Source organism: Osmerus eperlanus, chromosome 22, assembly GCF_963692335.1.
Source record: "Osmerus eperlanus chromosome 22, fOsmEpe2.1, whole genome shotgun sequence".
Classification (NCBI taxonomy): Eukaryota; Metazoa; Chordata; class Actinopteri; order Osmeriformes; family Osmeridae; genus Osmerus; species Osmerus eperlanus.
In genome coordinates, this window is record NC_085039.1 from 7,392,403 (window position 1) to 7,420,243 (window position 27,841).

The 27,841-nt window shown below is 46.0% G+C and overlaps 3 protein-coding genes across 3 annotated transcripts in view; all 3 read right to left on the minus strand.

Annotated features, from left to right (window-relative positions):
- Positions 1 to 11,258, minus strand: part of rgl3a (ral guanine nucleotide dissociation stimulator-like 3a) — a 14,708-nt gene extending 3,450 nt beyond the window's left edge. The window contains exons 1-13 of the mRNA XM_062448882.1: positions 11,100 to 11,258; positions 10,545 to 10,625; positions 9,328 to 9,587; positions 5,396 to 5,554; positions 5,104 to 5,252; positions 3,931 to 3,975; positions 3,435 to 3,604; positions 2,762 to 2,919; positions 2,178 to 2,486; positions 1,862 to 1,965; positions 1,481 to 1,565; positions 565 to 632; positions 187 to 224 (exon numbers count right to left, since the gene is read on the minus strand). Of these exons, the coding sequence (XP_062304866.1) occupies positions 187 to 224; positions 565 to 632; positions 1,481 to 1,565; positions 1,862 to 1,965; positions 2,178 to 2,486; positions 2,762 to 2,919; positions 3,435 to 3,604; positions 3,931 to 3,975; positions 5,104 to 5,252; positions 5,396 to 5,554; positions 9,328 to 9,519 (1,477 nt within the window). The 5' untranslated portion in view covers positions 9,520 to 9,587; positions 10,545 to 10,625; positions 11,100 to 11,258. The remainder of the gene's footprint in view (positions 1 to 186; positions 225 to 564; positions 633 to 1,480; positions 1,566 to 1,861; positions 1,966 to 2,177; positions 2,487 to 2,761; positions 2,920 to 3,434; positions 3,605 to 3,930; positions 3,976 to 5,103; positions 5,253 to 5,395; positions 5,555 to 9,327; positions 9,588 to 10,544; positions 10,626 to 11,099) is intronic.
- A 2,762-nt stretch (positions 11,259 to 14,020) lies between these two features.
- Positions 14,021 to 21,093, minus strand: odad3 (outer dynein arm docking complex subunit 3). The gene is made up of 14 exons (XM_062448205.1): positions 20,863 to 21,093; positions 20,347 to 20,468; positions 20,127 to 20,204; positions 19,777 to 19,959; positions 19,610 to 19,645; positions 19,346 to 19,447; positions 18,998 to 19,123; positions 18,460 to 18,582; positions 18,017 to 18,163; positions 17,547 to 17,707; positions 16,663 to 16,819; positions 15,962 to 16,111; positions 14,955 to 15,039; positions 14,021 to 14,835 (listed from the first exon to the last, which is right to left on the minus strand). The coding sequence occupies exons 1-14, from the start codon at positions 20,939 to 20,941 to the stop codon at positions 14,705 to 14,707; spliced, it is 1,680 nt and encodes a 559-aa protein (XP_062304189.1). The 5' UTR covers positions 20,942 to 21,093; the 3' UTR covers positions 14,021 to 14,704.
- A 415-nt stretch (positions 21,094 to 21,508) lies between these two features.
- LOC134008940 (sulfotransferase 6B1-like) lies at positions 21,509 to 25,896 on the minus strand. The gene is made up of 7 exons (XM_062448529.1): positions 25,476 to 25,896; positions 25,235 to 25,347; positions 24,940 to 25,029; positions 24,648 to 24,774; positions 24,363 to 24,457; positions 23,055 to 23,211; positions 21,509 to 22,424 (listed from the first exon to the last, which is right to left on the minus strand). Exons 1-7 carry the CDS (start codon positions 25,666 to 25,668, stop codon positions 22,297 to 22,299), a joined length of 903 nt encoding a protein of 300 aa, XP_062304513.1. The 5' UTR covers positions 25,669 to 25,896; the 3' UTR covers positions 21,509 to 22,296.
- Between the last annotated feature and the right edge of the window lie 1,945 nt (positions 25,897 to 27,841).

The window sequence follows — 27,841 nt, forward strand, 5'->3', positions numbered from 1 at the left end:
GGTAGGTCCCCAGGTAGGGGACGATGCCACTGCTGCACGTCTGAGGAAAGGATGGGGGGGGGGGGGGGGGACACTGGTTCAGGGGGCTGACCGGTACGGTGTTTATACACCACACACACACACACACACACATTCCCACATATCCGAGCGTGCATACAGGAGCAATATTCACCCGAGTATGTAAACTCGGGTGAATGCTCTCGACCACTGAATTCGACATTTGACTACAAAGAGGAAGTTGGACAGAGTGAGAGAGCCCTATATTAGGTAGATATCGTGTGCGAGTGACAAGCCCCATGTGACTTTTAGGGAAGTAGGCATGATGACAGGGTCCCTTCAGGAATATCTGTCTCAGCTTCTCCTGATGGAAACGCTATTTTTCGCTGAGACTAGGGGTTTTATTTAAACTTTTTTTCCATTCAAGTCTTTCGCTTCAGTCCCCAAATAGAGAAGTGAGAGAAGTCAGCTTTTTTTCTACAATGAAACGGCATGACTGACATGCCTAAGAAACACCTCAGAATTCAATGAGCCAGTGCCGGAACAAGAATAGACTTGGACTCTCACCACTTGCTTGGACATGGGCAGATTTTAGGAGTTTTGGAGGTTGTGTCCTCTGTGGCCTGGCTCCCGTCCTGGAGAAGAACAAGATAAACACTATAAACACACCCGTTCATGAAAAGCCATCTGCGGTACATTAGATTTGCCTCACACAGTTGTTAGTTCCATTGGTGTCACGGGCGGTGGGGTAAGTCACATCAAGCGCACCCTGGTTATTTGTGATTCTGATTGCCAACGGAGGGCAGGTGTGGCTCATGAGAGTCAACACAAGTCATGCAACCCCCGGCCACTTCGGCTGTGATAGCAGAGGGTGTGGTGTCCTGATCACAACATGCCCTGGTTACGTAACCCCTCCTTTCTAAGGTGCAATACCACTTCACGTGTTGTGGGGCACGAGAGGTTCCCCCCCGTCACGCAATGGGTGGGATTAGATGACGGATGAGCTATTAAGTCTGGCATACGCCCTAACCACTGATTTGATACACCGTGTATCACTTTCACCTAAACAGGTGTGTGTGTTTGTAGTGTGTGTGTGTCGATACTGTGTGGACGCACGTGTTCAGTTAAAGTGACTTGACTCCGAATGTGCCCTGCCCATCGTGAGGACTTCGATCTGCAGAACGCCAATTAACGTGGCAAACAAACTTGATAAGGAACAGAGCCCGAACAACAGGGATACGATATCACTCTCGTTCAACACAATGCTTCTTTCATTACCCGGACCCACATGAACCCTGATGGGAAAAGAAACCCCCTATCACCATGTAAACACAAACTATCCTCCGTCTGGTGGGCGAGCAGAGCGGGTGGAACCACGCTAACCGGCCATGTGTCGTTCCCTGTGGGAGCGTGTTTCGGGCGGCGCACGTGAGGGCGACCGAGGTAGAGAGCTGTATGGGCGAGCGGGCTTGGTGGCGCTCACCTCCAGCAGGATCTCCCTGTTGGTCAGCACGCAGTTCTCGTCAGGGAAGGTCTCGCACAGCAGATTAAAGGTGGCCATGGACTCCCTTGGAGCCAAACAGGATGGGGAAGAACATGAGTACATTCTCCAAAGCAGTTCAAATGACATGTATAAAGCCATTCATATTACAAAGAGTATCCAAAACCCTGTTTAAAAGACAAATTACCGTACTACAATAGAGATGTTATAGACTATAGGGTTAAAACAGACTATAGAGTTTCTGTAGACTATATTTTCGACGTTATACACAGTTTCTGGTGTTGAGCTGACGTGTTGACGTCAGCCGCGTGTCTTCGGCTACAGCGAGATGGTTGTTCCTCTAACGAGGCGTGGCCCCCTCACCTGCTGACGGCGGCCCAGGTCTTCTTGAGGCGGTACACGGCGTTGGACTGCAGCGCCGACAGGATGGCCTTCAGGGACGAGAAGTTCTTCAGCTGTCGGCACTCCTGCGATGACGGAGGGGGGGGAGAGGGAGAGACATGGAGGATGTCAACACCTGGATGTTATCCAAACATAAGCTGGTAATACAGAGATACATATCAATGTGTTTTCAGTGTGTGTGTGTGTGTGTGTGTGTGTGTATGCGTGCGGCACACGGTGTCATGCGCCGCGCGCGACGCACAGGGACACACAGAGAGTTCCGTCTGGCCGTGCTGACCTGCGCAACGCCGATCCATCGCTCGATGACCTGGGCCCTGTGGGCGGGGCTAGTGTGGGGGCGGCGGGGCGAGCCCGGGGAGGGGGAGGGCGGGAAGTGGGAGGAGGACGACGACGACGACGAGGGGGCGGCGGAGGGCGGCGCGGGGGGGGAGGGGCAGAGCAGCGAGGTGATGACGCGGTTGGTGACGGCGTTGAACTGGGCGATGGTGGCGCGGACGGTGGGCGCCAGGCGGCGGTTCTCCTTCTTGTCCCGCTGGGACCAGACGCAGCCCAGGCACTGGAACGGCACCACCCTCGCAAACAGCTCCTGGAGAGGGGAGAGAGAGAGGAGGGGAGAGAGACATGAGACGTACAGCAGGAGAGGGTTGGGAGAAGGGGGTGGAAATTGAGGGGGAAAAGGGAGGGAGGGAGGGAGGGAAATTGAGATGGAGAAAGAGAGAGAACCAGAGGGAGAAAGCGTGAGACGAGAGGGAGAGGTCGATAGAGAGACAGCCTTAATCCAAGCTCCGTACTTCATGCAAAAACTCAGCCAAACTCCGCGAGGGCGGGGGCCCCCGCCTCACATCGACGATTCACACTTACGGCGTCGAATCTCGTCAGCTGCTCGGCCACCTCCTTCTCTGGGACGTCCATCCAGTCCTGTGGCTCCTCCTCCTTGGTGTCCGTCTCTCCGCGTCCCTCCTCCTCCGGCTGTTGACAGTCACCGGTCTCCTTCAGCGTCGCCTGACAGGTGCTGTGATCTGAAACGAATGCAAACGGTGTCGCATAACAAACCCGTGGCACGCGCACCCTCCAACCTTTGCGTGTTCAAAGGCTTGTTTTCCCCCAGAAGGGGATGATTAACTGACACACACGACCAAGTACAAACACCTCAATTGAGATGATCTGCTCTCTTACGTCACACGTTCAACTGAAGTCTGTTCTAAATGTGTCTCTCTCTGCGCTTCATTGTGTTAAACTGGCACAAGTACAGAAATAAGTCAGCGCAATATCCCAGGTTTACATTTATGACGCCACATTCATTCGTTGAGCAAACGCTTTAGACCAAAACACACGTTCAAAAAGTGCATATAGTGTGCGCAGCAGAGAATCAAGGACAGTTCCAGTCTCCCATCAGTAATACAGTCCCCAAGAAACGATCGGCATTCAACAAGAAACAGCGCAACAATAACGTCTCCCTCACAGTGCTGTTAGTATGGGGGAGTGGGTGTAGGTGTGTGTGTGTGTGGGGGGGGGGGGGGGGCTGGAGGCCTACCCTCAGCCTGGAGCCTCTTGAGCAGGGTCTCTGCGGACAGGGCCAGGCGTCGGAAGCAGAGGCGGTGGCGCAGGTGGACGATGACCAGCCGCAGGGCGTGGTACTGGGGCGGCTCGCGGAAGTCCTCCCCAAACTCCTCCAGCCACAGCCGGATCACTGGCAGCAGCGTGCTGGAGGGGGGACGGGCATGTTATATCAAATGCACCTTTGACTCTTTACATTGCAGCGCAGTGCTAGAAACTGCGGACGAGTTTGGATTTTGGAGTGACTGAACAACCGGGGTTTTGAAAAGAATTCAAAACTTGGGGGGAGGTGGGCGGGACTTGTTGACGGGGGAGGAATGTTGTACCACCCACCAAAGGATGACTGACATTTGGTGATGCGTATCACATGGGGGGCTGTTGTGTTAATACTAGTTAACGCTCCCAAGGACTTTGTAGTTTCGGGTGCTTTGAATGCCTCGTCGGAGAGGCGTTTAGAGAACGCTCCTTCTCACCTCCTGGGGCAGACGCTGTTGTCCAGGTTGGCCATCACATCATCTCTGCAGAAACACAAAGGGAGGAAAGCTTTCAGTGGCAGTCATATGTCCCTCTCTAAAGGATGATGTCATCTTTGACATGGACTTTGCCACCAGCATGGCGGATATACGAGGGTGTTCATCAAGCGATAAGTCGTCATGCGTGGCCTTCCAATCGTAAAATAGGCCCGCCATTTGGCAGCCCTCAGTGAAATGACAATGAGCTTCCCTGGGAATATTCGACTGAATTTACAGGATAAGAGTGCACCAATAGTAATGACAAATGTTTTTTTGTTTTGTTTTTTTTGGATACACCTTGAGAGTTCTACTGTCAGCAAACGACAGAGATATGAAAAAGGAATGAAGCTGTTAGTGAACAGCGCCATGTAGTAAGGAAAGGCAACTGGGGGGGAAAACTCGCTGGCAGGTGAGGCGCTGCACTTTAGTCACATCGGGAAACTGGTTGGACGCACACTCCCTTCTACAGTACGGCATCACTCATACAAGTATGGAGAGAATGTGTTTCAAAGGGCTGGAAATATCAGGTGACTGCGTTCCAGTGGAACGCCACTGGCAGAGAGCAAGAAGGAAAGGGTTGGCTCCATAAATGACGCAAATCAAACACTGCCTTGGAAGGTGTGCGAGTTCATTGTTGAGTGTGATAACATACCGAGGACTAGTATCACTGAGATCTAGGCCACGGAGCTCGAGTCTTGAGGTGTTTTGGAACCGTGGCTCATAAGACGTTTTCAAAGACAACCTTTCCAGGATCGACAAAACCACATTCATTTGCCAAATAGAACATTCTTATTCTCAACCCACTATCAACCAAGAATCTAGTAAACTAATGAAACGTCAAATATCTACGCCTTAATCCGTTTCTCTGTCTACTATCCACCTCCCCTGCCTGTACTCTAGCTAATCTATGCCTGAGTCATAAATGATGACACATAACTATCTAGTTTATCCCTGACTCATAACTCCAATCCCATCTCGTCGACCTAATAAACATGCCACAGGAAGCACACCAACAGCATAAATGTCATAATGTCTACCAATTATACAGGCCCACCCGATCAGTCCCAGGCCTCCCCACAGGAGGAGTCTCTACAGAAGCACCCCATGCTGTGTGTGCGCGTGTGTGGGCCTCACCTCTGGAAGAGCAGCTCTATGAGGGTGTTGGGGCAGGTGAAGGTCCGGTAGGTGGACAGGAAGACACGGGCGTAGTCGCCCTCCTGGTGTTCGGCGTCCAGCAGGTGGCAGACCAGACGCTCCAGGGTGGCAGCCTTGAGCCGGCGCACCTTCGCGTTGCAAACACAGAAGGGAAAGGGAAAACGAGAGGAAAAAATCAAAATGATAATACGATGAATTGCATGTAGATATCAATGTAGGGCTTTTCCACAGGGCGGTATCGCGGACTGTTCTAGAGCAGGCGTGGCCTTGCCTTGACAGTGTGGTACTGGGCAAAGCTGAAGACGGAGGGGTGCACGTCGCCGGGAGAGGCGGAGTCTGTCTGGGCGTCCAGCGAGGTGGGCTCCCTCCGCAGGGTAATGCCGAACACGGCGCCCTCCTCGACCTCCTCGCCCCACTCCTGCACTGGGTCCTATGGAGAGTGGAGGGGAGACTATTAAAGGGGTTGTAGAGCGGGAGAACTGAGAGCTGGGCTTCAGTCTCGCCAACACTTCTCTCGATGAACATTTCAAAGAAATCCAGTCATTTCTTTCTTTGGGTAGATCATCGTTGACACATTTTAAATTTGCATCGCAGCATTTTCTATCCATCATGTACTTTTTTCCCCCCACAAACAGTTTTTGACATGGTTTCCCTTCCCCTTTCAAGCATCCATGCTCTGAGCCGTTTCACCAAGGGTAAACACAACACTGTCAATAATCGTTATTCTTCAGATGCTGTGATGCATGAAAATTCGACCTTCATCCTATTTGACATTCTACAAGATTGCTGACATTACAAGTTTGGTGGCAGCAGTAATTGCAGCTCTCGAGATGCCTCGCCACATGCTTAATGTGACACGTGACGTGAGACACATGAAACAGATGAATTTCCAAGCTTCAATTTGTAGACGCGTCTTTTACAATACAATATCTCAACCTTGAGGATGTCAATCCAACCATTTAAGTAAAAAGCACAGAAATCACTTAACATTTGGAAGAAAAAACTATTATTTGCTTATTATGAGATGAGAAAGCCATAAATATTGCTGCCGATTTCCATACGGCATGAAATATGACCATCACGCATAACAACATTTATTACCCAACAGTGGAAACTTATCTATATGCATGGTCTGTCATAAAAACCCACACAGACACCAGTGTGGTGCTTGCCCGTTATTGTTGCATTATAGCCCCCAGTGAAAGAACAAGCCAGTATTGACCATGTCCTCCATTCTGGTACAGACACGCAAGGCTGTTGATACAGCCCCATGGATCACTGAACTAGCCCATTACCTCAATGTTCTGTCCTGGCAAACGGACACTCGTGGTGTCTGTACACACACAAATATTTTAAGAGCAACAATTTAAATGACGGTGACAGTAAGATACAAGTGAGAACGTAATTACTTTTTTAAAGTTTGAATAACACAAAAGGATTTTTAAAAAGTCATAAGAGACATCCTAAATGTTATTATAACAAAAGCTACGTTTCGTTTTGTTTATGGTGGTGCCTCAACTATAGGCTATTATATAACATTGTTTTTAAACATTTTGTCCATGTTTCTAAATACAGCCTACGTTAAGAGATGTTTATTCATCTCTGACTTACACATGAATCGAGCAAAACAAATGAGCATAATAACATTTTGAATAGCCTACCATTGTTAGGTTCCATTTCCCCATTATTTTCCAGACGTTTTAGAAGCAGAAATAATCAAATATCTTGTACTTTAGGGAGCCATGTCTTCAACGCATCCAATGTGGAAATGAATAGTCAGTCCAAGGTTGTATTCCACAACAATACGAGGGGCAGTAGACTAATAGTTCCTCAAATGTCAGGGATATCGAGGCGTTATGCAGACGATGTAGTTCATGTAAATCACGCACAAATTCCCCCCCATTATTGCTAATGTAGACTACGAAATCTAATCGCTTAATTCGTCTATATGCAAACTCAAAGAAAACCAGCAGCTCTTTCGCGTGACCGGTTTCGGTGCTTGCGAGGAGTCGTTTGTCAGGTGTCACCTGCTGCATGGGCAAGTCAATAGAACAGGTGTGGGCTGGGACTATATCCGCGCGCTCGCAGTTCTTCCGTCTCACATGAGAAGCACTAATAGCAGTAGGCAAAGTTGTGACTCCTCGTCTTGCCACTGCGGTTTTTGTTCTCACCTAGAACACATTTCAGCGCTGTAGGCCTACCAACTGGGCTAATAGGACTGGTATATTTCAAATCACTCGGGCCTTTCACACAAGAATTGCTTCATAGTGTTCACACAAACTGCAAAAAGGGTTTGGCTGTAAAACCAACTTAAAACCAAATAAACACGTCTATTTCACATACTTTTGGTATTGTAAGGTAATTTGCACCTTTTGTAACTTATTTTTATGATGATAGAAAATGACACCTCATGACAGAGAGTTCATGACACCTACAGTATGAGAAACATGTCCCAAAAGCAAACAATGTGATGCTCAGGTGACAAATACCTTTGTGTATGCTTCTTTTCAGTGCCATGGTTCCTGTTGGGACAGTTCACAGGCTAGCTCATTAGCCATGGAGTCAAAGGAAGGGAGTGAGAAATGCCACAGAAAAGGAGTCGGTTCCCTTTCCGTTTCAAATTGGTCCTCGTAAATTCATTAAATATGGCCTAGAACTGTTAATAATGTGTTATTTATTCAATACAACTGATTATGATCTATTATATGTTCCTCAAAATAATGTATCAGTTATTCTTCAGACACATTATTCTTCAGTTCAGTTCTATCTAGGAGCAGACACAGACTTCAATTCAGATGAGGAATTCCTTGGCCTGTTCCCAACATTAGCACACAGTACAAAGCAACAGGATGGATATTTAGGTTGTGGAAACAAAATATTAAAACAGGTGTACAAACAAAACTTGTGACTGACAAAAAGAAGTACTGTCCAACACATTTGACAAGAAATGAACCAAAAAAGCCTAAGTTAGCCCAAATTCCCACACTGGCAGTGCCGCCTGCTCTAACCCTAGCCGAGCAGATGGTCTTTGTCTGACCACAGGCTCCCCTTCCAAACCTCTCTCATTAGTCTGGGGATTGACACTGGCTACTGTAGGGGAGAATGAGCAACCTTGTTCCACTAATGAGATGTCCGTCGCCTCTTTCTGGCAATGTATAAACATCCCTCCATCCATCCATCCATTCGTTTACAAATGAGAAGTGCAAGGGTGGCAGAGGTAAGGGGGGATTCATAATCACTAATGAGACAGATGAATAAAGGACAAGCTGGCGAATGTGTATACCACACACACACACACACAGATTTCAGTACAAAGCAGACAACATAGACTTGAAAGGAAGTTGTCCCGGAAAAAAGTTAAGGTTTCAAATCAAACAAATTGTTAAACAAGAAAGAAACAGCACTACCTCTGGTGAAAAAAGCTATTATTGCTACTGAACACAATTAGGCTACATAGAGAGACCAGGGCTGCGTTTCCCGAAAACGATGGATCTTAGCTTTCTACGAGCAAAATAACAAACCATTGTTATTTCTTACGTGCGTTTCCCGAACATGCTCGTAAGGAGTCATCTACGAGCATTTCTGAGAGCCTCTTTAGCTACGATGCTTTGGGAAACGCACCCCAGTTCCAGTGACACATTAAATCAAGGGAAGATGAGAAGTTCCCTGAAGGAACTGACTTTGTCCTATAGGTATCACTTGTATTTCATATTCAATGGCACTGCAGCCACACGACCAAAAGAGACAATACCCTGAGAAACATCTCAGTTCTGACGCATAACTAGTCAGATATAGGACACCTGTTGTACTGCCTCACTGTTGAAGAGACACACGAATGACCCCACCCTTGTAAACCTGCGTAGTTTGTTGGCCCAATAATATGACTCATCCAGGGCTGCTGCTAACATCAGACCACTAATGCGTAGGGGCCCGCGAAACCAAACGCTGATTGGAGGAAGCGTGTGGGCGCAGAGGGGAATAGCGGGTGGGTTATAGATTGCATTGATTGATTTGGCTTTGAGAGCAAGGTTCATCTTAGGAAAGGGAAGAAGGCCCAAACGGACTCGGTCGAAACGTGTCATGGAGGTGTGTGAGCAGTCTGGCGGCAATAGCTTCACGGGCTTCGCCTTGGCGCACCCACCCTGACACACTCCCCCCCCCCCCCCCCCCCCCCCCCCCCCCCCCCCCGTCGGCACCCCTCACCTCGGAGTGTCCCTCGGGGTCCAGCAGCTGGAAGCTCCTCAGCCACACGCCAGGCTCCATGTCCGTCTGCACGTCCACACGGTGGACAGGCCTCAGGCACAGCAGCCTCTTCATCCTGCCCACCCGGGCCCTGAGACCCCGCTCTCCTCCTCCTCCACCACCTCCACCACACAGGGACAGGGTAGAGCGCATCTCACACAAGTCCTCAAGTCTCTCACCTCACCCAAAAGAGGGACAGGGAGAGGCCCTCGCCACTGCTCCTGTATTGTACAACCATTGAGAGAGAGAGACAAAATCAAAATGAAGAGAATTTGTCAAGAAAATGTCCCTCAGTGTGAGTCTTGTGATGTTGTTTGTGACGCTTGATGGTAGTCCATGGAATTGGATTCGAAAATCTTTCCTTGTTTACAATGTTTTTGGCCAGTTGAAAGAATGAGGTCATTGAGGTGTCGTTGATCATTATAAGGTTATAGGAACCAAATGTATGGACAGTGCATTATTGTGTTACCCTGAAGAATCAATGAGCTCTTGCAAGTCTACTGATGCAAGTCATGTCCCGGTTCTAAAAAGGGCACACAGTTCTCTTTCTTATACGTAACATGTCTAAAATACAAAAAGGACTCCACCTTCAAAGAGAAGAGATTCCAGATGCTTTCTCAGCAACCAGTACATTTACATTTAGTCATTTAGCAGACTTCCTCTTATCCAGAGCGACTTACAGTAAGTACAGGGACATTCCCCCTGAGGCAAGTAGGGTGAAGTGCCTTGCCCAAGGACACAACATCATTTGGCCTGGTGGGGAATCGAACCGGCAACCTTCTGATTACTAGCCCGATTCCCTAACTGCTCAGCCATCTGACTCCCTAGTAGCGACATACATCCAGTAGTAGTAGCGACATACATCCTAAGAAAACATAGCTTGTTATAAGATCAACAACTTTGTTAACAGTAAACCTATAATTCTCTGTTGGCTCCAAACCTTAAACTACTGACAGGATGTCTGTCAAGTGAGTGTCATCTAGAAATACATATTGTAGCACCCTACACATTAGGCTACAATAATAGGTAAAAAGACGGCTGAAAATGAATTAAACAATACATAGTTTGATTCTACTAATTCAAATCCTTTCTAGAGGTATTCTTCCAATCAACACCCTTAATTAAAGAGTTGTAGAACAGCAAACATACACAACTTATAATCAAAGACAAGGACTTACCGTACTGGATTGGTTAGCTTGACCTGTATCTCAGGTCAACACATACACATCCTTCCTTGAAACCATGTTGTGTTAGCTTCTCTGTGAGACAGGAAGAATATTCCATAAACATAAGAGTTTTGCTCCAAAGAGATAGACCTTGGGATTTGTTGTCACTTGTTTTCTGTGGAAAGCGTGTGATGCTGTTCCATTATGGGAACAAGGGGGTGTGGGTGAAATGTACTCCCACCTCTTTTTCTGCCTCCACTCTTCTATTGTGCAAGATTCTTATATGGGCCATTTGTTGCCAGATTTGTCAGATCCAATCATTCTGCTTAACTTGTCTCTTCATTAGAAGAGAGCAACCAATTTCTGCATTTTCAATCATTGGCACTAGAGACTGTTCACTTCACTTCATGCCATTTATATAGTTAGATTTGATAATAACTTATACATTTCCCCTAGCTAGCCTAAAAGTCAAGGCCAAGAAAAGGAGTTAGCGCATTGATGTTGTTCTTTGTAAGACGGATGACGTACCGTGTATGTCACCAACATTGACGACGTGTTTTTCCTTACCTATTTCCACATTTCTGGATTATTGTCTGGCCAGTCCTCTTCTACACATTTTTTATATGTGACAAAGTCATAACCTGAGCAGGCAAATGCTTATTGTCTTGACATTTGATTTACACCTAATAAGTTAGTTACGAGAAAGAGTTTTTGAGGAAGTGTGTTTGTATATCGATGTAGGAACGCGAGAGTTGCTCAATTAGGGGCAGGTGCGTCGCGTGCGTGCATAATTGAATGCCTGCGCATTCGGAACATTCTCTCTCTCTCTCTCTCTCTCTCTCTCTCTCTCTCTCTCTCTCTCTCTCTCTCTATTTCTCGTTTGTTCACGCACCCCTATTGAATGTTGCAGGTTTATCTGTGTGCGCATCTAAGGTTGTGGCTTTTTTCCCAGGGGGATGAGCAAGTTATTAAAGATGCTTTTCAAAGTAGAGGCATGGAAGCATCGGGGAAGGTATAATATCTCTCTCTCTATTTGAGATTGACCTCAGTCGTGTTGAGCAGTCCATTTAACACAGTGTGTAATAGTCGTTTTCTGAGAATATACATAAAAGGTTATGTGAGTAGTGTATACATTTTTTTTTAAATGTGTTGTCGACAGAAAAGAATAGAGAGACTGTAGAGAGACGATACCCTTGTAAAAACCAGTCAGCACACAGAAATGAGGTTAAATGGTTTGTGCTGTGCTAGAGAAACAATTATAAAGTAAACACTCCCCCCACTCCAAACACTTAGTGCACAAGAGTGCCCTTGCTTTGAGCCACCTGTAGCTGATTGTAGGCCCAAGTGTCGTCGTGTTTTTATTCCTACGTGCGTCACTGCATTGAAAGACTATCTTTAAAACAAACACACTCATTCACCCCCTCTCACTATGCAGACAAAATGCTGCTTGGAATAATTGTTGAGGAATACAAACTTGGAGGTCTTTTACATGACTTGCGATCTTTAAATATAGCCGTTCTTTTGTCCACCTACATTGTGGTTTGTCTGTTTGCTCAGTTTTGAATTTACAGTAGGCCGAAACGTCAGGTTGTAATGATTGCCCTGCAGATGACATAACAACCACACACACACACACATAGGCACCAAAACACACTGAACAGCACAAAGCACATGTCATCTCCTTACTTAGGTTTAGTGTACCTTGACTGTCTCACATAATTTAGCCACAGTCATGCAGCAATGGCTGCTGCTAGCATGTGAGAGAGAGCTGTCATACCAGCATCTTGGACTCAGTAACATGACACAGTATTTATTGTCAGCCAAGAGGATGGACAAGACACTGACAGTCATATTGATCTTAAATGAGTGAATGCTAAAACATCGAGTACTAATAAACAACCGAATGTGCTTTGTTCTTTAATGGGGTACATGGATGAGGTAATTTCTACAACCTAATTTCTCTTGTAGAAAAACATAAATGGAGATTTAAAAAAACAGCTCCCACACTGTCTTGTTTGGGGAACTTTTGATATCGATAAAAAATAAAATAAAAATGCCTTATTGCCCTCATAAGTGTGTTGCAATTTGACTGTGTCAACTACAGAACTTTCTCTATGTACATGAAAAGTGCATAGAACGATCAAAAAGTCACATGACAAAAAAAGTGTGTCATCTATAAACCCACTGGCTCCACAAAGCCTATCACGTCACAATAAACCATGGCTGTGTGTGTGTAAAAGGACCCGACCATTCAAAGTAGAGTTTCGATCACAGAGACAATAGGATAGACATACCTTCGGGTCGGGAGATCTGCCCTTCCCTCCCTGACATTTTAAAGGCTTGGGTACATGATGTTTTACTGTAATGTACTGTGTTCCAGTATTACACAGGTGATTGAGGGTGGGCAACCTGCCATTTTTCAATGGCAGGTTGCTAAAAGTATCAGATGTCATGTAAATGTCAGATCAAATGTCACCATGGAAAGTATCACAATATGAAACAATAAATGTACAAAAGGGCGAGGATTTATGTTGCTGGCTGTAGGGGAGAGGGAGAGAGGGGGAGAGGGGAGAGGGACAGAGGGGAGAGAGGGGAGAGGGACAGAGGGGAGAGAGGGAGAGAGGGACAGAGGGGAGAGAGGGAGAGAGGGACAGAGGGGAGAGAGGGAGAGAGGGGAGAGGGACAGAGGGGAGAGAGGGGAGAGGGACAGAGGGGAGAGAGGGAGAGAGGAGAGAGGGACAGAGGGGAGAGAGGGGAGAGGGACAGAGGGGAGAGAGGGAGAGAGGGGAGAGGGACAGAGGGGAGAGAGGGACAGAGGGGAGAGAGGGGAGAGGGACAGAGGGGAGAGAGGGAGAGAGGGGAGAGGGACAGAGGGGAGAGAGGGAGAGAGGAGAGAGGGACAGAGGGGAGAGAGGGACAGAGGGGAGAGAGGGAAAGAGGAGAGAGGGACAGAGGGGAGAGAGGGAGAGAGGGACAGAGGGGAGAGAGGGAGAGAGGGACAGAGGGGAGAGAGACAGAGGGGAGAGAGGGAGAGAGGAGAGAGGGACAGAGGGGAGAGAGGGAGAGAGGGGAGAGGGACAGAGGGGAGAGAGGGAGAGGGACAGAGGGGAGAGAGGGAGAGAGGGAGAGAGGAGAGAGGGACAGAGGGGAGAGAGGGAGAGAGGGAGAGAGGGGAGAGGGACAGAGGGGAGAGAGGGAGAGAGGAGAGAGGGACAGAGGGGAGAGAGGGAGAGAGGGGAGAGGGACAGAGGGGAGAGAGGGAGAGAGGAGAGAGGGACAGAGGGGAGAGAGGGAGAGAGGGGAGAGGGAGAGAGGGGGAGAGAGGGAGAGAGGGACAGAGGGGAGAGAGGGAGAGAGGGGAGAGGGACAGAGGGGAGAGAGGGAGAGAGGGAGAGAGGGGAGAGGGACAGAGGGGAGAGAGGGAGAGGAGAGAGGGACAGAGGGGAGAGAGGGAGAGAGGGGAGAGGGACAGAGGGGAGAGAGGGAGAGAGGGACAGAGGGGAGAGAGGGGTGAGATAGAGCCACGGAGGGAGAAAAATGTGTTGAGCCAACAGGACAGGGAAAAAGAACATTTCTGTTGTCAAAACACACTCATTCATGGATTGTGACTTGATAGGAATATGTGACTTCATTTTTTGGGAACAAAAGGGGTGAAGGCATTCTCCTTCACTGACATATGTTTGTACATAAAGAACAATTGTATTTCTAAAAAAGAAAGGTGTGTTTTTATTATAATTACTACTGTCGTTACAAATTGAGTCTAATAACAAAGGAATCAAATCACTACTTGTGGAAGCTTGACATAAAACAACTATATTAAGTGAGAATAGCTAGATCTATAGTATATGCCAGCACAAGATTCCGTATCTCATCCCAAGCTCCTAGGAGTATATTCCAAAAATCTCAAATATTTACTTATTTGTCAGCGAGTAAATAATACATTGTCATATGTAAATTAAAAAATTAAAATGGGACCAGTGAGACCACATGCTCAATTTGAACCTTCAGTGAGTCATTGTGTTCCATCTAGCACAGAAGTATACACCTAGACCATGCTGTACTACACTACATGCTATGCTCCTGCACACAGACACACTTCAGCCCCCCAGCGCTGCCTCCAGACTGGCCTCCAGACTGGCCTCCAGACTGGCCTCCAGACTGGTCTCCCTGGATCAGTGTTTCCCCTTCTTCTTCTTGGTCCGGGTCTTTCTCTTGGTCTTGGAGTCAATGATGAGCTGAGACTGGCGCTTGAGCGCGGCGCGGGTGATGATGTCACCCTCGTCGTCGCCGCTCTCCTCCTCTTCTGGGGGGAGAGGAAGAGGGGAGGAGAGAGAAGAGAGGGTGAAACGCCGTGGAAACGGCCTATGGAAATGTAAACTGCTCTTATGTGTGTGTGTGTGTGTGTGTCAGATGTCTTCTCACCGTCGTATGGATCCTGTTTCTGGTCCTGGGGCAGCTTGATGCGTGTGTTGTACTGTGGCAGCTTTCCCTCGATGCTGGCATGGAACTGTACACACACACACACACACACACACACACACCATCAAGCAATTGTGTTAAAAGCCAGACAAAGCAGGACATGAACAATGTACAGCGATGGGAATTCAAAGTGACAGCAACACACACACACACACACACACACACAAGCCATCGACGACAATATTCATCCCCGACAGGTTTTTCAAAAGGGAACACCTTCCAATTAGATAAAAGCGGTATATGTTTAACCCCCATGAGCAAATGACAGTGACCAATGACATCACAACCGTCCTTCCCTCAGTGCACTTGAACACTGTGTTCTCAAACAGGGCCTTGGAAGGCCAGTCGCAGGCTGATATTTATGCTGGTCAAACACTTCAAAGTGGCTGGAATGGTTATGTTTCCATCCCCTACAGATAAGCAGATATGCTATCCTAGCATGAGTGGTTAGGCTTGCCATGTGCTCCATTCTGGGTCATTTATGTGAATATGATATAACCCTATAGGCTACCTGTTTTCATTGAATCTGGTTTTCAATGTCCTGAAAATGGATGCGTGAATGGGATGTGTTTTGTATTTCTTCATGTCTATCAAGTTGCAACCTTATATAGTTTGGATGCAAAGAATCAGAAATAAACCAGGAGCAGAACAGGATTCCGGATGATCCCTGGCCACCATTTGGGATTTGTGTGTCACCTTGCCTGTAGTCTCTCTCTCTCTCTCTCTCTCTCTTTTTTTTTTCTTCTCCTTTCATTTCCATCATCCTTGTGATTACACTGAGTATTCTGGAATAGTTGTTCACCCACATGATAGCTGGTGTTTTCTCACCTTCTTGTCTCTTTCTCTCTCTCCCTCACTCCTTCCTTCTCCCTGTATTTCTCCCTCCCTACCTCCCTCCCTCCCTCCCTCTCTCCCTCTCTCCCTCCCTCCTCTCCCCCCCCCCCCCTCACCTCCTCCTCCTCCATCTCCTTCATGACCTGGGCCAGGTCCTTGCCCTGCAGCTCGTCCTGCAGCATCAGCAGCTTCCTCTCCGTCCGGGCCAGCAGCTCCACCACCTCCTCCTCACCGCCCGGGGACGGAGGAGGGGCCGCGCTCGCGTCCTGGAGACGGGAGTTCAGCGGGTTTGAGTGTGTGCGTGCGGGGTTGTGATTTGAGCGTGCGAGTGGGTGTTATAAGTGTGTGTGTGTGTAAGGGGGGAGGGGAGTGATAGGAATTTGTGTGTGTGTGTGTGTGTGTGTGTGTGTGGAGATGGGCGTGCATAGAGAGTGAGCCGTGGAGACATTGAGTGAGGAAAAAAGAAAGAAAGAAACTTTGTTAGCATATGTTGACTGACTGATCGTCCCAATTACTGTTCTGAAAGACAAAGAAAAGGACAGTGCTAGGGATAGAGGGACGGAGAGAGGGACAGAGAGAGGGGCCATGACAAGGGCTGAGAGAGAGAGAGGGGACGAGAGAGAGGGACAGGGAGAGGGAGAAAAAGAGAGAGAGAGGGGCCAAGAGAGAGGGACAGGGAGAGGGAGAAAAAGAGAGAGAGAGGGGCCGAGAGAGAAAGAGAGAGACAGGCAGACAAAGAGAGAGAGGGACCGAGAGAGAGAGACCAAGAGAAAGAGAGGTCCACGCTGGCGGGGGGGGGGGGGGGGTGGCCTCGTACCAGCTGGACGTGCTGCAGCTTGTCGGCAAGGTGCTCCACGCCGGCGCGCACCGTGCCGAGGGTGCGGGTCAGCCAGTCCAGACGCTCCCTGGCCGCCTCGCACCTCTGCTGCTCCGCCAGGAGGTGGCGCTCGCGCTCCTCCAGCACCTGCTGACGGCTGGACGTGGCAGGACAGAGAAGAAGAGGGTCAGCCAGGGGCTGGCTAAGTGACTAGCGATGCTAACGTTAACAGTGTGTCACTAACAGTCTGCCCTGAGGGATCGCTAATGCTAAAACCCTCCCACCCTGGTCACTCCCTGTTCCAGCTACTCCCCTCTGGCAGAAGGCTGGGGTCCATCAGGACCAAAACCTCACGCCATAAGAACAGTTTCTTTCCATCTGCTACTGGCCTCTTAAACAAGGCCAAGGACTCCCATTGACATTCATTCACTTATTTAACTATTATAAGTCCATCTAATGGCAATTCAGTATGCATAAGCCACTTTATCTCAGTATCCGATTGCACTATGTTGACCATTCACGCTGCTCATTCTATTCTTATTTTTATATATATTTTATTTTATATTTAAATTGTTGTATTCTTAGATTGTTTAGTTCTTAGAAATAGTTAAACTTTTGTACTTTTACTTAATTTAAGATCTGTATATGTTTAGTGTTTTGCTGCCACTGTAAATTCCGTGTTTGTATAACATACATGGCGAATAAACCGAATTCTGATTCTGATTCTGAAAACATCGCTGGTAAAAGGTTGCTAACTTGCTAAAGTTATGATCAAAAAGATCATACCCATTTCAATTAGTAGTGCTGCTAGCTGCTAGCTAGTGCTTAGCTGCTAGCAGTGACTTTTCACCTAGAACTTGACCTGTACACCCCTGACCCCTCACCTGGAGAGTTTGGCCTCCCCAGAGTACTTCATGGTCTGGAAGTGTTCCTGCAGGTGGTCTCTCTCCTCCTTCAGACGCTGCAGAGTTCTCTCATTCTCCTCTTTCAGGTTCTCCAGGTGCTTCTGGGTGTCTCCCTGGGAGGTGAAACGCTCCACTATGTCCTGCATGCACACACACACACACACACACATGTCACATGTGCAAAGACGTACACGCAAAATACAAACACACGCCTGAATACCTGAATGGAAAATCATTTGAACTGTCAAATTCTCTCTCTCACACAAACACACACAAATTCACACGTGCAAAGACGTACACACATGATATCGAAAACACGCCTGAATACCTGAAAGGATAATCATTTACCATTCAGGTATTCTAGCTCTCTCTCTTTGTCACTCTCTGTCTCTCTCTGGCTCTCTCTCTCTGTATGTCTCTCTATCTCTCTCTCTCTGCGTGTACAGTACCCGTGTGTCGGTGACTCCTGTGGCCTCCTTGATGCGTCGGAAGGCCTCCTCGAAGGTGGAGATGGCCCTCTCCTCCTCCCCCACCCCGGTGACACTGCGCTGGGTCTCGCTGCTCAGCTCGTCTGGCTGCATGCCCGGCCGCTGGGCCTGGGCAGGAGGGAACACACACACACAAGGTATTTTGGAGATTTGCGCAGTAAAAGAAGATATGTGGTTCTACGTATTTAAGTTGCCTTTGATTAAACACAAGGATCATCTCCTATTGGTTTCATGGTAGTGATCTTGTGTTACCGATTTTTTACAACTTAAGTGAACACTATTTTCCATATTGAACTCACTTTCAGTCAAATGATTTGTAATTGTAGCGCAGCTTTGATGCTATCTCGGTGTTTGACACTGTGCTACACCGGAGGGCCAAATGGGCAGTCCCAATGGCCACTCACCCGTCTCTCCACTCTCTCGGCCTGGGCCTTGCGCTCCTCCGCCTGCTTCTTGTAGCTGGTGAGGATGCTCTCTCTCTCCTTCCTCTCCCGGTACACCAGCTCCTCCTGGCGCAGCAGCTCAGCCTGGATAGAGAGGGAGGGGGCAGGGAGGGAGGGTGCAGGGGGGGGGGGGGGGCAGGGAAGGAGGGGGCAGGGGGGGAGAGAGGTATGGAGGAGTGAAGGAACAGACAGAGAGAGGGAGGGAGAGGAAGAAAGAGAAAAAGATGAGGGAGGGAGGGAGGGAGGGAGGGAGGGAGGGAGGGAGGGAGGGAGGGAGGGAGGGAGGGAGAAGGAAGGAGTGAGGTAGAGAGAGAAAGAGACAAGAAGGTGAGAAAACACCAGCTATCACGTGGGTGAACAACTATTCCAGAATACTCAGTGTAATCACAAGGATGATGGAAATGAAAGGAGAAGAAAAAAAAACTAAAACAAGAGGAATCCAAATACGGCCACGTCCTCCGACCCTGGCCCAGTCAGAGAGGATGTCGCGGAGGGTCACCTTGGCCGTGTCCTTGGACAGGTGGGCGTCGTTGTTCATGACCTGCAGGTCCCGCAGCTCCTGTCTCTGGGTCAGGATCTCAGCCTCCAGCCGGTCCAGCTGGGACTGGAAGGTCAAGCTCTCCTCCTGCACGAGACGCCAACGATAAACACGGTAACTCGCTATCGTCTTAAGAAAGCCAACTTAATAGTCTACACAACGTATGAATCCATACGTGACCAGAACGTTTGGTAACAAAATGAGGAACGGGAAATATCTTCAAATGTCCACCTCAAACTAGAAATCACCAGAATCGGTGATTTCAGTTTGACCTCTGGGTCCTGTATGCAGTCAGTGAGGGTGGCTCACCTGCAGGTGGGCTTTGAGCTTCAAGTAGCCCCTCATGATGTGTTCGGCCTCCTGAGACTTGAGCTGGGCTTTCTCCAGACGATTCTCCAGCACCCGCAGGTTCTGGAAGACGAAGCGCACACGCACGCACACACACACACACACACACACAGGGATCCACAGGCGCACACACACACGGTAGGCTTTGATGAGTGAAATACGGGGCTGTGTTGGCATATGGGAGCCTGGAATCAGGGGCTGTGGGGAGTGAGGGCAGAGCATAACCTTTTGGGGATGCTCCTCGCCGGCCTCCCCTTCACTCTGCAGAAGAGGGCGACACATCAAACCCACATACAGTGTGTGTGGGTGTGTGTGTCTCTGTCTGTCTGTCTGTCCAGTACATCTACCTCTATCGGATATGTTTGACTAATCTCTCTTTGTCTCTCCTCTACCTTGGCCTCCTCCTCTTGTCTCTGCGCGTCGGGTTGCGGCCCTCTGCTGCCCTCTAGCTTTATGCTCTGGTACTGCAGCTGCAGCTCGTCCAGGCGCCGGCGGCAGGTCTGGGTGGTGTGTTTGAGGGCGTTGAGGCGTTTCCTCTTGTCGCAAACCTTCTGGTCCAGCATACTGAGAGCTGTCTGGGATAAGCCACGGGGTGAGAGAGATAAGACTAGTTAAGAGAGACAGAGTGTGTGTGTGTGAGAGAGAGAGAGAGAGAGAGAGAGAGAGAGAGAGAGAGAGAGAGAGAGAGAGAGAGAGAGAGAGAGAGAGAGAGAGAGAGAGAGAGAGAGAGAGAATGTTATACCTTCCCCGACATATTCCGGAAGGCAGCTTTTTCCATGCCTCTACTCTGAAAAGCATCTTTAATGACTTGCTCATCCCCCTGAGGAAAAAAGCCACAACCTTAGATGCACACACAGGTAAACCTGCAACATTCAATATGGTGCTTGAACAAACTACAAAAAACGAGCTGCCACTTTCACCCCCCTCACTTTGGTACCGCTCGTGATTCAATGGTCACTCACAGCAAGAGTGTCTGCCAACTTCTTATGAAGTCTCTTGTTTTCCTGCCTCAGCTGCAGAATGGACTCTCTGTTCTTCTTGATAGTGGACTGGGAACTCTCGTAATAAGCGCTTCTGTCTCCCTCTAGTGGACGACATTAACCGGTACATTATTGAAGTTGCTAGAGGGTGAAATCATTTCGTTGAAATTATTTTACAACTTTTTTATTGATTATTATCATCTTTTTCGAGTAACCGGACGTGCAGTTTGTCAGCCGTCTTGTTTGCAAAGGGGTCAACGTAAATAATCGCCATTCAATCTTTGCGTACTGACTGTACTGTACTAGTACTACTACCCTAAGACAACGTTGTTGAATGCTATTTAACTCGCCTGTCATCAAGTTCAAGCTTAAGGCTCAATTGTTATACAGCCTAACTAACTACAGTAAACATTGAAATCATTCTCTCTGAAACCAAGCCTAGACTACTAGTAGGCTGCTATTAAGTTATTTACTAACACACCACAAGTTGAAACTCACCAAGCAATTGAATTTTCCTTTGTAGCTCCAATATCTGATCATGCAGAGGCGGTTTTATGGCTTCAGCGCTGAACGGCATTTTCCCGGAGTACTTGTTGTACAAAATGTAACACAGCAATAACTATTCAGTAAGAAATTGCACACAATTTACTTCGAAGAGACAGTGAGGTCTTGCTAGAAACGAAAACACGGATGGGCCCCTTTGATGTTGCCTAGCAACCAGTACACTTTCACCAGGTCGAGGCTGGAGAAACAGTTTTCAGGTTACCAAGTTGGTAGTTTACAAGCAGGGCTAAATAGACGCTGGCCACCGATAGTTCTAGTCATAAAAGGATGAAATACTTTCGAGTCGAGGAATACTAGATTTTTGGGAATATGTTTACATAAAACACTTGAATTTTGTGTGTAGATCACTCATGTAAGAGTAGGCCTAGTATAGGCCTACTGTATGTTATTGTCCTTTTACTGAAATGATTAATTTGATAAATTAAGATGTGATACAAGGCCTACACAACAGTAGCCTAGCCTAATCAACTAACACATTTTAATGGTTTTAATAGCCTATCACACACAAATGTAAAATTTGTCAAAATAATACTGTGAAAGCAATGCATTGTTTTAGTTGCCCTTTTGTAAGGATTAGTTCTTGAAACAACACAGAATGTTCAGAGCATTTTGAAGAGGCTATTCCACCAGAAAATCCTTTAATATGAAATTATCAGTCTCCATCCCATCCACAAGATGGGACTTTTTTCTCTCTCCAAAAGCCTGTATAAACACAGATGAGAATGTAAGAACAAACACACAAAATACAATCTGTAAATATAACCTATTGAAAAAAGGAGCATATCAAACTTTGGTCATCACTTAGTTTCTTGTGTGATTCATATTCCAGTGACGTGAAGTACACTAGTACTTCAATTACTTACCAATTACAAGGCAAAATGGTTACAAGTTGAAGGTTAGCTCTTACATACTCTACCATAATTATTGTAAAACCAGAGATAGAAAGCAAGAGGTGAGCAAGGAGAATGAGCACAAGGACAAGCCAGAGCTGAGGAGAATGTCTCAGGAGATGAAGAATCCACAGGACAACGCATTACAATTCCCTTTATACACAAGACCAACCAATCAGACCACTTCTTGACCCTTACTTATTAACATATGACTTGCAATGCTACAGGAAGTTACACAATGGAATGTGAGAGCCATCAAGTAGAGACCCGGTCCAGCAACTCCATATTTTAGCATATGAGAAGTGGGGGCAGGGGGACACCCAGCCTTACAATGATTAAATGTAAGGACAAATAGGAAGTAAAAGTGTAGAACAACATGCATTCTATATAATCACAAAATCTAACAATGACATGAACAACAATTTACTGTAAAAAAAATATTACTACGCTAAGTGTGTTATGGAGTTCCCAGGATAATTTACTTGCAGTAAACATCATATTTCAATTTGTCCCCCAGTTTAGTGCCAGCCAAGTGCTTCTGAAACTCATCATCCATCTGCTTGCTTTGGGCCTCACTGAAATGTTTTTTCCAGTCTCCAACTTCACCTGATCAAAGGTCAAACACAAAGATAATTAAAAATATAATAAGATAATTCTACAAAATGCATACTGTACCAAGTCTCATGTGAAGACACAAATCCAAAGTGTATGAACGGATAAAAAATATATTCTGAATCTGAATCAACATTTGACAGTTTCAGAAGAGATGTGAATAATGTTTGTTTTAAACAAGTCTTTCCGAAAGACGTAAATTTGACCCCCACAGAAAATAAATTCAAATATGTGAGGTGTTGAGTCATGTTTTGGTTTCCTTTGGCTTGGCATGCCAAAGCGCACCTGAAAATTATGGATTTTGTTGGTAGCTTTTATAAAGACAAATGCGTTTTGATACTGAAATTGCCACTTAATATATAAAAACTGCATCAACATATGACAGTTTTAAATCTCTTCTTTAAAATGTACTGTTGCATATGGCCATAGGTATGTGCAGAGGTAAAAGGTTTTGTGCATTGTCTGTGGTTGTGTTTTGTGTCTTAATGTGTGTGTTTTAATTATTCACTATTGTACAGCACTTTGGCTAACAGCTGTTCTTTTTAAACGTGCTTTCTAAATCAAATTGACTTACTGACTGACTGAGAGACCAAAACAGTTAAATACGCTGTTAAGAGAAAGTACCTTTGCGGAAAAACACGCTGCCATGTCCACCATGAGTGTTCTTGGAGCTCTCCTTCATGGCTGTAAAGGTGCTCTCGCTTGCAATGGTCTGGACTTGCTCATCGGTCAAAGGAAAGCCAAAGAACTTTGATACCATCTGTACCCCGTCCACGAGATTCTGAATCATACAAAAAATAAATCGCAAAACTTGTTCAGGTTGGGCAGCGTGCCATGTCATCAGCTGATGCAACATAATACGGCATGCATTCACAGGCCTTGACTGTCATGCTTACACGTCGCATAAACCTACTGTACCTGCATATTGTGCAATGGCTGCCACAATCCCCAGATCCTCCATACTGTGTTTCTGTATCATTTTCCACAGAACTTTCTGCAATGTAATGCTGTGTGTGACTTCACTGACTATGTATGTGTGATTAGGGTTCAGGAGCAGTTTTGCCTTCACTCTACTGGCTGCATTATAACCTAGTGTATGAAAGACAGATGTCAGATCTCACACCTAGAGATGACTTCGGAACTTCTGTGTGCAGAATCACCTTGGTGTATTGAAAAATATTTTGGGCCAAAGCTAAGAAGCTAATAAAGTTACTGCAAGTTGTAACTACAGACCAAGAGTAACTTCCATATCCCAAAGGTCCCATATCCGACCGTAGGAGGCGCTACAGGTCACTGCCGAATGTTTTTTAATTTTTAATTATGGCATTTCCACCAATTTGTCAAAACTTTCAGTAAGTTTGTGACATTGTCCATGTCAATTGTTCCACTGTTCACAATGTTTTGGTGGAACCCGCATTGCTGCTTGCAGCTATATTTGTATTTGAATCTATTGGAAAAAGTATCCGGTTATGATCTGCATCTCACTGTATTACCAACCGTATGTAGATGAGTGGCTCCTCCTGAGGTTTCTTACATTTTTCTCTCTGAGTTTTAGGAAGTTTTGCCTTGTCTTCTTTAAGGGGTGGTTATCAGTGCTGATCTGTGGAAGCCTTTTGACACTGCTTGTTAAAAGCGTAAAATCAAAACACAAAGTTTGATTTGATTTCTGATGATTTTCAGGCTCCCTGCCTTGTTTTTGTATGTACGTGTGTATGTGAGCTCTTGAGGCAGGCAGTTTTAAGTCAAACCAATTTCTATTTACATAAATGGTTAAATCAATAAATGACTGTCTTGACTGAAGTACAGTTTAACATTAAAACTGTGCATTTTACAATGCATTGACATAGCACAACTTATCATACTATCACACATAGTTAAACTTTGATAGGAGCAATGACCCTAGTCAATGATATGTAAATACATATAACACACCTCTTTCAGTTGCTCGTAAGTCACAATCATCACATTTGGATCATCCATGCATTTCTCCCAAGCCAGGGCATGGTCAAAGTAAGAGCCCCAAGCCACTAAAAGTAAACCAAAGGAAATGTTGTTTAGAGTTCCCTGATTTTGTCATAACAGTGCACCAAATACTACCTGTAGACCATTTGTGAAACATTTGCCAATGGCTTTATGTTATCAGCTTATATTCACAGGTTCAGCTGTGAAATGTAGCAACAATGGCAATGAGCTGTATTTGGTTATCCTTGTTCTCACCTTCTCCTTTCATGAAGTCTGTGAAAAAGGCGTCCCAGGATTTGGCATTTGGCAGAACAGGGTTGTTGTTCATGAAGTGGTAGTAGGACACAACCGTATCTTTTGGGTTTCGAAACACAACCAGCATCTACAAGTAAAAGTCAAATTTACAGGGTGAGCTGCATCTGTTCCGAGAGAGGGAAATGGCCACTGCATCTTGAGGTCACAGGTGAACTACACAAGTGGTCTCCTAAAGTTAAATATGATGAATGTGCTCATTGGTGCCACTCACTAGTAATTACTTAACACTGACCTTTGTTTTCTTTTCTGTAAAAGATTTGGGTATATTATCTGGGTGCATGTGTGTGCCCAATAACCGAGGGGAGGGCTTCTCTTTAACCATCTGCAAACAAAAAGATCAATATAGCTTAATATTTGTTTTGCGTTACTCTTGCATGTGTCTTCACACACCTTAAATAAACAGGTTTTAAAATATTAAGGCCATACACCACAAAACTACAATAATTTACGAATGCTGTTATTGTGTTGCAATTATGTTATCAGACTTTTTTTTCTCAGTGAAAAAAAACAACCTATGTATAACGTACCTGTTGCATTTCAGGTGAGAAGAATTCAAGCATCTGCGGCACAGCAGGCATTTCTTTTGGCCCAGTGGTTGCAGCCATGATTTTGAAGATCACAATAATCATCCAATTGAACCCTGACAAACCCAAATCACTGACATTAACAGTTGTTGTTTATTTTCAGTTTGAGTCACGAAGCCTGTGTTAGTGGACATGATTTCAGGAAGTAAACTTTAATAAATAAAATACACGTTTTTGCGCATACCACATTTAGGATAAGCTACCAACAGAGAGTCCTCTGGTCTGGCCTCCATGTTCTTCATCGCTTTGAGATTTTCTGGAGGACTCATGATGGAAGAGTACAGGATCCCTTCAAACTTGTAAAGTTTATCTTCGTCCTTCACATTCCTTGCATCCTCCATTTTGGACATGGCAGGCACTCTGATTTGCTTGTCCATTCTATATTTTCACACACTTGACTGTCATGTACTGAATAGGATGCAATACCTACGGCTCGAAGCCGTGCTCACGAAGAGGTATCGACCTTTCGAAGCAATGGGTACCGATACGTGTTGAGAGCGTGGCTTCGAATGGCCAAAAAAAAGTGATCACCCGTCGAAGCTTCGTATGTCACGCGAGTATGAAATGAGCAGCTGACAGTGTTGTGCTACAGTCTACGGTGTAGACCAGGGGCGGACTTCGGGAAAAAAGTGGCCCGGGAGTTACTGTCAGACCGGCCCACCCACTCATTGCATCGCACGTATCGACTAGTCAGTGGCCTACTTGGAAAAATACCCATACACTTAACATTATTTTGGATTATTACAAATAAATAACATCATATATATATGTTCTTACTTTGAACTTTCGAAGTCCGTAAGAACACATTTCAGAAGACACTTTAGAACATTTTCGAAGAAAAGGCACCATGAGTGTGAATACAGATCGCAAGGAGTATAAAAGTCAGTCAGTTATTTTAGCCTTCGGAAGGTCTTAGAGCAAATTATACGTGTTCAAGCTGTGTAATAAGGAAAATAGTTGGAAGTGCTGGCGATGTCAGAGGGAGGGCCGGTTGGTGATGGAAGAGGGCAGGTATTTTGGACCGGTATCCCCGATGGCCAGTCCGCCCCTGGTGTAGACTACGGTGTATGGGGAGCGGAAAGGGACATGCGGAGAACCTGCCTAGGGAGACTGTTGTGTGACATCTACTTCTGGATAAGTTTCATACGTCGTCGCATCTAGGCTACTTGTGGATAAGTACGTCGTCGCCATTCTTTTAAGTAAATCTTAGAGTACATGTATAGAGTTAAAGTTTATGCCAGTTCATCATTTTGGAGCTTTTAACACGGAGCAAAGGCAATGTCAGAAGATGACTTTCCTTCTCCATGTTTCATTCATTTCCATGTTGTTAGTCGGTGATTCATTTAGAACATTTGTTGTCTAGCCCTTCAATCTCTCAGCAAAATGTAGGCTAATTATTTGGCTAAAGGAAGCCACACACGTTGTATCAGACAGAAGTTGTTCTATAAATGCGTAGCCCGACATTAAAAACATTTAATAGTCGGTTGACTGATCGCGTTAAACATGTTTTAGATGTTTCCCTTCTCCAACACACCTGATTCAAAATGCATGTTCGTTACCAGGCTTCTACAGAGCTGGATAACGACCCATTTATGTGAATCAGGTGTGTTGGAGCAGGGAAACATCTAAAACATGCTGGACAGGGGGTCTCTGAGGACAGGGTTGAGAACCTAGCCAGTTATCCTGGCAAAACATGGAGCCTAATGTTATTTATTTATTGTCAGGACACGGTCCAAGTAGGCATACGTAAAAATGAAAGCTAATTCGTTTGGAAATTCTAGGCTATACTTGATGTTACATGTTGATGTTCAGCCTATTCAATTTAACAACTTTCCGAAGGACAAGACAGGCAGTGGATATTGGATAATATCTTAATATCTTTTTTTGGTGTATTTTAGCTAAAACACTGCTTGTTAAAGACTGGAAATATATTAATATGTAGTCTACATGTTATTAACTGTGATCTTTTCCCATTTTTCATACTGCCTTACATTTTGTTTTAGAGGCGTAGCCTCAGACCCTACACCCCTAGGCTACTGTGTATTGAAGAGGTCTGTCCTTAACCACTTATCAGTCAACAATAATTAAAGATAATGATTACTTTATTACTTGTATACTGTTTGGAATACTCTGAATATAAACAATGTTTGATCTATGCCCTGCTATATTAATGTCATGCATCTCTGAACAAGGACAATAGGAGGAACGTCAAGGTCATTTATAGGAGTCCTATATCTAAAGACCTAAACAAAAGCTATCTAGCATGCAGCGTACTCTTTCTGTGCTTGCAAAGGCTATGTTGATTATCACCCCCTGACGTTTTTTGTGAGAGTAAAAAAAAACATATATTGTCATACTATTTAACTGCCCTGACTCCTGTATTCTTTGTCCAGTCTTCTGAGTTGCTCAACTTGAGTGTATCAGACACCTGCACTTTATGTCTTCAGTATTAACCCTGTAAGTTTGTCTGCAGTTGTGAATTTAATGGTATAGAATCATGTGTTAAAGCTTAATATTATGAGCAATATCAATAGGCTAGTGTCAAATAAA